We start from the raw sequence: 12,115 nt of genomic DNA on the forward strand, positions 1-12,115 counted from the left end.
CTCCCTGGCAAAAATGCCATACGATATTATTATTTAGCATATTTTCTGCTTTTCCTCTTCCTCTCTTTTGGGCATAATACATAGGAGAAAGTTAAAGGAGATACATAAATGAAATATACTAACCTTAAATTTTCTTCCTTAATGTTTCTCTCCTCTTGGGCAAAACGCTGCATCTTCTGAGTGTGCTCCTGTTGGCTCATGGCCAAAGTGGAACGCAATCTGGCCACTTCTGAACGTAATGTTTGAATGTGCGAGCTAAGATTACTGGCAGTATCGCCATTGCTGATCTCTCTAGGACTGGCTGGATCAGACACCGGCTGATCGAGCTTTATCTGCAGCATGCGTTTTTCCGCTTCGAGTTTATCCATTCGTTTCCATAGTTTGTTGACGAGAGCTTCTTGTTCTTGCTCTAAAGTATTTTCGAGCTCAACCTGCCAAGGAATATACATTAAAATGACATTTTGAAACATTATTCTAGTTTGATCTGCAAATTCTTAGTAAAAAGATTGTCACTAAATCAGTTTTTAAGTAACCGTTAAACTGTGGACAGCGTTGGAGAATATTGCTTTCCAAAAAAACTAGTCAATTTGATACGGATGTGTATGAAACAGTTACGGTGTAAGGTGAGAGTTGGACAACAATACTCCGAGACATTTGAAATAAACAATGGAGGAAAACAGAGAAATGCACTTTCACCACAACTCTTCAACTTACCCTGGGGTACATAATCAGAAGTGCGGGAATCGAAAAACCGAACACAGTATTTCATCGAAATACTGGACCAAATTTACTGTTGGTACTTTCAGACGATAACAATCTAAGGGTAAGAACAGAACAAGTGGGTCACGGTGGAAGTGGAGGTCGCAGTCGATGTCGACATCCATGTAAAACAAACATATTGTAGTGAATGGAAGAGAACAGAGCAGGTAAGTCGCGGTGGAGGTTTAGCGCGATGCCATTCAGGAGGTTTACATCGATGCTTTTGAAAATAAAACGAGTTTGTTTTAGATGGATGTCTACTGCGCGGCCTACAAGGATGCTTCCCTGTGATTGGTCCGTTCGAAGTCAAGTTGTCATTACCTGCGCTATCTGAGTTGATACTTTTTATATAATCCCTTTTTTGTATTCAGTTTATTTTTGAATTTCTAAAGTAATTAAATTCAGTAAATTTTTGAAATATGAAGGAGGATCTGATTATTTACAGCTGACATTTCATCACTATCATCACTTGACTGACACAACATCGCAAAATCACAGTCTTTTTGTCATTCAAATTTCATTAAACTACTTCACTTGATAGTGGTTCTAGCTCGAGTGACAGCGCAGGTGACCTCCTTGCTATGTGCTGTTGACATCGACTGCGACTTAACTAGTATAGTCCTTTTCATGACCATTTTTCAGTGCGTAACAGTTTTTCGATTTCTCTCTAACGCATTAAATTGTATGTGACAGAAAAAAAGGCACGTCGGTGATTACTTTGGTAATTATTCTAGTTCGGTGATTATTCTAGTTGTCGATAGATGGCGCCATAATCAAAAAAGAATTATTTATTAAATAAAATAATAATATTATCAATATAATCTGTACAATTAATAAGGCTATACAAATCAAAGAAAATAGTAGCAATCTGATTCTCGAAGCGTGAACATGTACCGTCATTAAAAGCGCTAGAGAACTTCCTTATCGTAAAACTACCTAATTAACTAGTAATTATCTTATCAGCATCAAAAAATTGTTAAAGTGAAAAGTAACAAAAACCAAGTGATTAGTGAAACAAACAAAAGAAATATGTTCCCTTCGGGGAACTTATTAGGATTTGATAATAATGGCCAACCAATTTATCAACAAATGAATACTATACAGGATGTCCCAACAATAAATAACCAGAACCAGTCAAACCAAACAGCAGTAAAACCGCAAGTACCATTTTTGTATTTTAATCAAACACCATCTAACCAGATAACAAATCAAATGTCATGCTCAAACCAAATACCTATTCCAACCCAAATAGCTATACCAAACCAAGTACAATTTCCTAGTCAATCAACTGCACAAAATATTCAAAACACTCAAAACCCTATTCAGTCATAATACACAACATTATCCACAAACCCTCAATGCTCACTCTCATCAACACAAAACACCAATAACTACACAGATAGCGATAGCGACATAGAACTTAACGAAACAGAAAACCAAAATAAACATCCTTGGCAAGAAGTGGCCAATAAGAGAAAAAGGATGAAAAGACAAACAACTTCAGAAAAGTCCAACCAAATCCAAACACAAAACAGATTTGATTCCCTCTCAAAAGAAAATCTAGATGAACAAACAGACAATTTATCAAATACACAAAACACAAATATCACCAAAAAAGATCCCCCACCGCCACCAATCTATATTTATGGAGTTACTGACTATAGTGCTATGATAGCAAACCTTTCAACTGCAACTGCGGCAGAAACCTATTACACCAAAACCATTTCAAATAATACAGTAAAAATTAACCCTACAAACTCAGACACCTACAGGACACTCATACAGCACCTTAGAAAAGAAAACATTGTACATCACACTTACCAACCGAAACAAGAGAGGGCCTATAGAGTTGTCATAAGAGGATTACACCATTCAATACCCACAGCAGATATCTCGCATGAATCAAATAAGGGTTTTAAAGTTCGCAACATAATTAATGTTAGACATAGAGTTACCAAAGAACCATTGCCCTTATTCTTTGTCGATATAGAGCCAAACGAAAACAACAAAAACATATTTAACCTACAAGTCCTACGAAACTGCATAATAACAGTAGAACCACCTAGAATAAAAAATACAATAGTTCAATGCACAAGGTGTCAAAAATACGGGCATTCAAAAAGTTACTGCCTAAGGCCATTCGCCTGTGTTAAATGCGGAGGATCACATGACACAAAAACCTGCAAAAAAGCACGCGACACACCAGCAACATGTGCCTTATGTAATGGCAATCATCCAGCAAACTATAAAGGATGTGCTATATATAAAGACCTAGTCAATTCGAAAAACAAAAATATAACAAGCAGCATTCCTATACCTAGAGTTGCAAGCCTAAATAATAATAACACTAATGCTCACCACATACACCAATCACATGTAACATATGCTCAAGTTGCAGCAACTAATACTTCTTCACAAGACAACAACAATAATTCAGACCTTTCAAATAAACTTACAGAGTTCCTCAACGAATTTAAAAATATGTTTGCACAATTGATAAACCAAAACAGCATGATACTAAGCATGCTTACAACAGTGATAAATAGAACGTCGTAATGGCTAACTCACTTAGAATAGCAGAGTGGAACGCAAATGGTCTAACAAACCATGTGCAAGAAATTATACTATTTCTAAAATTAAACAAAATAGACATCCTACTTATATCCGAGAGTCACACAACTGAGAGGTCTTTTATAAAAATTCCACACTACTCTGTCTATTACGCAAACCATCCAGATGGAACAGCCCATGCTGGTTCAGTTGTAATAATTCGTACAGCTATAAAACACTACGAACTTGCTCCATATATCACCAACAAAATTCAGAGTACTATCATAAAAGTACATGCGCTCACCTTTCCACTAACAATAGCTTCTATCTACAGCCCACCACGCCACACCATCAATCTGGAGGAATACAGAGAGTTTTTTGAACAACTTGGCTCACATTTCCTAGTGGCAGGGGACTGGAATGCAAAACATACAACCTGGGGAGCAAGACTGATATCTCCAAAAGGCAGAAATCTATTAAAGATCATACAAGATAATAACCTGAAATACCTAACAACTGGTACCCCCACATACTGGCCCACTGATAACAACAAAATTCCTGATCTGTTAGACTTTGCTATAACTAAGGGAATACCTGAAATACACAGCGACATCACCCCCAGTTTTGATCTCCATTCGGACCACAGTCCCATCTTGATTACCTTAAGTACCAATATAATTTGGAAAACTCCTGCACCAAGGCTATGTTCCAGTAACACGAATTGGGTTCAATTCAAAGAAGAAATAAATGATAAAATATCTCTTGACATTCGACTCAAGCACAAAAACGATATTGAAGAAGCTGTAAAATATTTAACGGAACAAATACAACAGGCCGCTTGGAAAGCTACTCCTGTAAAGGAAAAAACCATCGATGAAAGGTATAGTATACCCCTCCATATTAGAACACTAGTAGAAGAGAGAAGAAGAGCCCGTCACAAATGGCAAAGAACAAGAAACGCGATAGATAAAACAAATCTTAACAGACTCACACACAGACTTCATTCCGCTATCCAAACAGCCAAAAACGAATCCTTTGAAAGATATGTCACAAACCTTTCTCTTGACGACAACTCTCTTTGGAAAGCCACAAAGAAATTCAAAAAGCCGGTAGTAATGAAATCACCAATTAGAAAAAATGATGGAGCCTGGGCTCGATCAGATATAGAAAAATCCAACAGATTTGCAGAACATCTATCAACCGTCTTCTCCACCCCAGAGGCCAACGATATTAACGACGAGAAAATTAGAGACTTCCTCAATGCACCCTGTCAGCTATCATTACCACTAAAATACTTCTCACCAAATGAAGTCCGTAACGAAATCAACCTGCTTAACCCTCATAAAGCTCCAGGATTTGACCTCATAACTGGCGAAATCTTAAAAAAACTCCCAAGAAAAGGTGTCGTCTTAATAACCATTATTTTTAATAGCCTCCTGAGACTATGTTATTTTCCAGTGCAATGGAAGTATGCACAAATTATAATGATACCTAAACCTGGTAAACCTCTAACTGAAGCCAGTTCGTACAGACCAATAAGTCTCCTTCCGACTTTATCAAAAGTATTCGAAAGGTTAATCCTTAACAGAATAGAAACAATAATACCTATAGAAAACCTTATCCCAGATCATCAGTTTGGTTTTCGCTCAAATCACTCAACCATACAACAGTGCCATAGATTAGTCAACAAAATAAAAGAGAGCCTAGAAGGGAAACAAATATGTCTATCAGCATTTCTCGATATACAGCAAGCATTTGATAGAGTGTGGCACGAGGGTCTTCTCTTTTAAAATAAAAACTCAGCTAACTGACCAAATCTACCTCCTCCTTAAATCATACTTGTCCGACAGATACTTCCAAGTTAAATACGAAGGTACTCTATCCAACTACCACCAAATAAAATCCGGAGTACCTCAAGGCAGTGTACTTGGCCCATTCCTTTACCAAATCTTCACTGCTGATATTCCTATTAGCGAAAATACACTAATGGCAACATTTGCGGATGACACTGGTATACTAGCATCAGACATCAACGAAATATTAGCATTTAACAAATTGCAAAATCATCTCAATGAACTAGAAGACTGGCTTAAATGCTGGAAAATAAACGTCAACACAAACAAGTCTTGTCAAGTAAATTTCACAAATCGAAGAATTAGATGTCCACAACTACACCTAAATAATTCACCTATACCAATAAAAACAGAAGTAAAGTACCTGGGCCTTCATCTAGACGAAAAACTTACTTGGAAATCACATATTGCAGCCAAACGACGACACCTCGACCTAAAAGTTAAAAATATGAGCTGGCTAATCAACAGAAGATCGCAACTTTCATTAGAAAACAAACTGACCATCTATAAAACAATACTCAAACCAGTGTGGACATACGGAATCGAGCTGTGGGGCTGTAGCAAACCATCCAACACCAAAATACTACAGACATTCCAGTCAAAAACTATTCGTATGTTAGCTAAAGCCCCATGGTATGTGTCAAACCAAACCCTTCATGCAGACCTCAACATCCCCTTCATCAATGATGTGATTGCTGACCACTCCAGAAGGTACATGAATCGCAGCGCAGACCATCCAAACCATCTCATAGATGAATTATTCAACCCCCCACTGGTTGACAGACGTCTGAAAAGACTTTGGCCAGAAGACCTAGCTGCTAGGTAAATTCCAGAGAGTCGTCAATGGACGACACCTGCCACAAGCCAAGAACATACATTATATTTACTTATTACTGTATTGAAGTAGATTGTAAATAAGCAATAAATAAATAAATAAATAAAAAATCAAAGAAAATACCATTTTATAAATGCAATAGACACAATTGATTTGTTTTTATTCCAAATTGAAAATAAAATTTGACAACTGTCAGATTTAACTAAAATGTCATGTTAGAATAAATGTCATAAATGTGTATTATCACGGACTTACCTTTTTTTCTATAATTTGTGACGCACTGAAAAATGGTCATGAAAAGGAGAATAGCATCCACCGCGACCTACACCTCCACCTCGACCCACTTGTTCTGTTCTTACCCTTATAGTAAACACCTGATTAAGGATGAACGAGACTTTCGGCAGGTCCGAGAAGGAGCCACAGAAGACGGGGCTCCTAATCAATGAAAACAAAACTAAATATACTCCATCTAATTTACTTACCGTTTGCACGTCATCCGCGTCATAGCCCGTGACGTCACATGATACCAACACGATATATTTAGGCGGTAGGTGTGTTCTTTTTTAGAATCACTTTGCCGAGTACACTGGCATTACAGCCACTAGACATATTTTATTATATACGCGTAGAAATAACATTTAAAGATTTCTATTAATGTTAACTTAAAGAAATACACAATAATATGTTTAATTTAATTTGTATAAATGGATTATAAAGCGTTTTTATGAAGCACATTTGTTCGGAATACACTGTAACTATAATCGAACGAAGGTGATATTTTGGCATAAATTGGTAACATTTATTTGACAGTTGCGGTGATGACACTTCATATTTGTTTATATTCTTTACTATAAGTATTTGTTTCATTATATTTACTGTTTTTATTATGTACTTTAACGTAAGATTATAACTTAATTATTGTTTTCTATTTCTAAAGTTTTTATTTATTTACATTGAATATTAATTTGTTTTACTGTATAATCCACTTCCGCAAAAATTGTGTGATGTATTTGATTTAAAATGAATTCAAGAATTTTTTGTAATTGGGCAACAATGTCAACTTAGATCTCTAACGTAGATAATGACGTGCAACGGTAAGTAAATTAGATGAACTGTATTGGCTCCGTGCGTCTCCCCTCTACGTACAGTCACGTGATACGCTGTCAGATTTTGTAAGGACGTTTTTATGGGATTATTTTGTTAAACTTTTTTTTTTTTTTTTTTTTTTGTAAGCATTTATTAACAATCAGAATTACATATTCTATAAGCTAATTTGATAACAAGTACAATAACATATATCAATGTATTATTGTACACTAAAATGGCGTTATGAGGTACATCACCCAGCGGTTTCACCTCAGTTTCAGCGAAGATCTATGGGCCATAATCTTCGCAATCTTCTGTTGTTTAGTGGCTGCAGTAATGGTAATATTAATTGGTTGGGGTGCTCTTCCAATTTCTCGTGATGTCTGTTGGCTCTTTCTTGAATTACTGTGCTGACTAACGGGATGTTTAGGTCTGTATGAAGGGTTTGGTTGGAAATGTACCACGGGGCATTTGCGATGTTGCGTAGAATTTTTGATTGAGTTCTTTGGATAACTTTTGTGTTTGATTTGCTGGCACAACTCCATAGTTCTATACCGTACGTCCATATAGGTTTGATGACTGTTTTATAAATCAGCAGTTTGTTCTCAATTGAGAGTCGAGATTTTTTACCTATAAGCCAATTAATTTCTTTCACTCTCAACTCAATTTGTTTCTTCTTCTTTAAAATGTGTTGTTTCCAGTTTAATTTAGAATCAAGATGAAGCCCCAGGTATTTGACGATGTTCTGTTGTGGTATGTTGACTTGATTAAGGCTAATATTTGGGCATTGGTCTTTCCTTAGTGTGAAAGTTATATGTGTTGACTTAGTTTCGTTAGCTTTTATCTTCCATTTCTTTAACCACTGTCCAATTTGGTCTAGGTGTTCTTGAAGTTTTAATACTGCAGCTCTTGGATCCTCTTCAGTTGCAAATATTGCTGTGTCATCAGCGAAAGTTCCAATGGTGGTTTGTGGAGAGGTTGGTAAATCGGATGTGTACAGTACATAAAGAAGTGGACCCAATATACTACCTTGTGGGACTCCTGATTGAATTTTGTTACGGTTTGATAGTTCATCCTCCACTTTAGTTTCAAATTCTCTGTGATTTAGATATGATTTTAATAAGTCAAAGTATTTGTTGGGTAGGGATTTTTTGATTTTATAAAGTAATCCTGGGTGCCATACCTCATCAAATGCTTGGCTGATGTCCAGAAAGGCTGCTGTGCAATACTGTTTATTGTCCAAAGCTCTATTAATTACATTTGATATGCGATGGCATTGTTGCACTGTAGAATGACCTTGCCGGAATCCAAATTGGTGTTCTGGGATCCAGTTTTGGAATTCTAGGTCGCTCATAATTCTTTTAAGTAACAGCTTTTCAAGAAGTTTTGACATTATTGGCAGTAGACTTATTGGGCGGTATGATGAAACATCCGTTAAAGCTTTACCAGGTTTCGGTATCATAATTACTTGGGCAATTTTTAGTGATATAGGCCAATAATTAAGTCTTAAGATTGCATTTAATATGTACAATAACTTCATTATACCTTTTTTAGGAAGTTGTTTTAGCATTGTTGCTGTTATGAGATCAGTGTCTGGTGCCTTCTTTTCATTCAAATGATTAATTTCATCTTTGATCTCCTTCGGTGTAATTAAAGTTAGTCGCTCTCGTTGATTAATTGGTAAGGCTAGTTCCTGCTCTACTTCTTGTACTTGGTCATTGTCGTGTGGCTTGAAGACTTCAGTTAGATGTTCAGCAAATAAATCAGCTTTTTCTTTGTTGCTTTTTGCCCATGGTCCTGGTGGTAATGAGTTTTTCCGAATTGGAGGTGAAGTATTTATTGGTTTATTTTTGCTTTTGATTGGTTTCCAGATAGAGTTATCTTGACGCGAAAGGTTTGATACATAGTTTTCAAATGAGTTGTTTCTCATCTGTTCTAGAGCTGTTTTTAAGTTTCTTGTTTTGTTATTATAAATTGTCCTGTCGTCTGGTCTGTGAGTTCTTTGCCAAATTGATCTGGCTTTTCGTTTTTCTGCTACTAATCTTTTTATTTCAAGAGGAATGTTGGTTGAAAATTTTTTTTGTCCAGGTTGAGGGGTAGACTGTTTGGCAGCATTTTGAAGTAAGTTGATTAGATTATTAGTTTCTGTTTCTATTTGTTCGGGAGTTTGCAATCTCACTAGTAGATTTACTTCCTGTTCTATGATTAGCCGGTATGTGTCCCAGTTTGTTTTGAAGTTATGCAGTCGAAGTGTTGGTTTTTTGATTATCACCGTTGTGCTAATTGTGGCAATTATGGGACTATGATCTGATGATAAATCAAAACTTGGTACTACATCTGTATATGATTGAGATATTCCGTTTGTAATAAAGAAATCCAATAGGTCTGGTGTTTTATTTGGATCGGTTGGCCAATATGTCGGTGATCCCGTCGATAGGAATGAGTAGCTTTTATCCTGGATAACTTTTGCTAGCTCTCTGCCTTTAGTGGTTGTTAGGCGTGAACCCCATAGCGTATGTTTACAGTTGTAATCTCCACCTGCTATAAATTTTGGCACTAGAGTTTCGAAAAAGGGTAGAAGATCTTCTTTTGTAAGTCTATGCCTGGGCGGACAATAAATTGCTGTGACAGTTATATCATATGGAAGAGTTTGTATTTTTATCGATGTTGCTTGAATGTGATTTGTTTCGTATTTTAGCATTTCATAATGTTTTATAGTTTCTCTTATCAATATGGCTGAACCTCCGTGGGCTGTACCATCTGGGTGATTTGTGTAATATAATTTATACTTAGGTATCTTGAAGTAGGTTCTGTCTGTAAAATGGGTTTCACTTACTAGTAGTATGTCAATGAAATTTTGTTCCAGAAATAGTTTTATATCTTCTTTATGATTAGGAAGACCATTGGCATTCCATTGGGCAATTCTTATGAACTTTGACATTGTTAGTTTACTTTATTTACTAGCATGGAAATCATGTTGAGCACCATACCGTTTTGTTGCATTAGCTGGTTAAATAAATTTTTAAACTCTTCTAGAAATTTGGTAAGTATACTCGCTGTATCTTCGTTATTGTTCTGATTATTTGCTGCAGCTTGAGCGTAACTTTCGTACTGATTCTGAATCCTGGGTTGTGTATATATTCTGGGTTGTGTATGTATTTGATTTATTGCTGGATTTAATACGTTTCCTCTGTTATGATACCTGTTATTAATATTATAAATTTTTTGGTAATGTTCACATCCTTTATAATTTGCGGGGTGATCCCCACCACATAATGCACATTTTGCTGGAGTTTCTCTAGTCTTCTTACAAGTTGTGGTATTGTGGGCTCCTCCGCATTTGACGCATACAAATGGTTTATTGCAATATGACTTGGAGTGACCGTACGATTGGCATCTCATGCATTGTATTATGCGATTTTTGGTGGTTCGGGGAGGTTCAATTTCAATAACTCTATTCTGTAGCCCCCTTAAAATATAAATATCTTTGTTATTTGCTGCCGGTTCGAGATCCACGAAGAACAAATTAAGTGGCTCTTTAGTAATTCTGTGTTGTGCATTTATTATATTTCGAACTTTATGACCCAGTTTTAGGAGTTCGTTTTTTATATCCTCGGTGTTAGTAGAGTGGTGAAGGTATTTTATTACAACTCTATAGGCTCGATCCTGTTTTAACTGATATGTATGGTGATAAATGTTATGTTCATTAAAATATCTAACCATTTTTCTATATGTATCTGGCGTGCCACAACTTAATTTTACGACATTGTTAGTTAAACTTTTTGTATGATATTCTTCCCTTTCTGCTACATCCTTAATTTTTTTTTGTACCATTTTTTGATAGTCTTGTACACCGTGTATGAAAATTGGTGGAGGGTTTGCTGTGTTGTTCTCCTTGGGAGGGATTACTTCATTTTCTAGCGCTTCAAATCTATTTTCTGTTACAATAATATTTGTACTGTTTGCATTGTCTGTTGTTTTTCTGATTTTTCTTCTTTTTGAGCTTCTAATTTCTTGCCAATCGTTGCTGCTAGCTGGTTCGTTGTTTTCTTCCTCTTCTTCACTGGTGGATGGCAATCGTTGTAATTGATAATTTGAAGCAGAACTATGATATGTGATCGGCACTAATGGAATTTGTGTCTGTGGTAGTGGAGGGTACAAGTTAGGTGGCATTGGTTTAGTTGGTGCTGGTTGCGACATCGATATTAGATATGGCGTGGTTTGTACATTCATGGCTAGTTGCCCTTGTGTGTTGACTTGTTGATACATTTGTGGGTTGGTTATTGAATTATTACTAAACTCTGTATTTATCCCGGATGGAAACATATTTTGAAAAATATATTTATCATCATTTGCGTACCTGTGTATTAGTTTTCCTGGACTGGGCTTGTCACAGTCCCGAACAGGGTGTTTTTTTGCTGTACTAAATTACTTCGATATGTCGATACAAGAATGGACTGAACAAATTTTATCTACGTTAAATAATCTGTGGTTAAATCACAAAATTCGAAGAGAAACTTTGAATTATGTATTTAAACTTTGACAGTTATTTTGACAACTGCTTTGTTAAACTTGAAATTTTATTTTGTAGTGATAATAACCGAATACAATTGTTAGAATTCATTAGTTATTAATTTATACTGTAATTTATAGTGCAACAAAATATTTTCTTTTTCGTTAATAAATATTTATTGATATAAACTGCGATAGTGAGGTTATGCATACAAAATCAAACTGATAATCAATATTGGAAAGTGAAGAATTTATAGTGCGTTTTTATTTTCTGTTTATATTAATACATAATATCACTAGCGTGACACGACATTTTTTTAAATGTCTCATTTAAACATACACAAAGCGTCCTTATAAAATTTCAAAAAACCGCCACCATGAGCAGGTCGGTCGATTTTGCTTTGACACTTTGTTAACGCTCGGAGCGAATATGTATATGAGCCGTCTTAATCAAAACAGAGGTAGAATCGGATACGTAGTGATGTATGGTAGAGAAACGAGGACGATAACAAAGACAAAC

The 12,115-nt window shown here is 35.8% G+C and overlaps 1 protein-coding gene across 2 annotated transcripts in view; it reads right to left on the reverse strand.

The window, feature by feature from the left end:
- LOC114347869 (coiled-coil domain-containing protein 6) overlaps nt 1–12,115 on the reverse strand; it is an 89,058-nt gene that overhangs the window by 14,987 nt on the left and 61,956 nt on the right. For both annotated transcript variants that reach the window (XM_050659358.1, XM_028298531.2), the window contains exon 3: nt 124–431. In XM_050659358.1, the coding sequence (XP_050515315.1) occupies nt 124–431 (308 nt within the window). The remainder of the gene's footprint in view (nt 1–123; nt 432–12,115) is intronic.

This window comes from Diabrotica virgifera, chromosome 1, assembly GCF_917563875.1.
Source record: "Diabrotica virgifera virgifera chromosome 1, PGI_DIABVI_V3a".
In the NCBI taxonomy this organism is placed as follows: Eukaryota; Metazoa; Arthropoda; class Insecta; order Coleoptera; family Chrysomelidae; genus Diabrotica; species Diabrotica virgifera.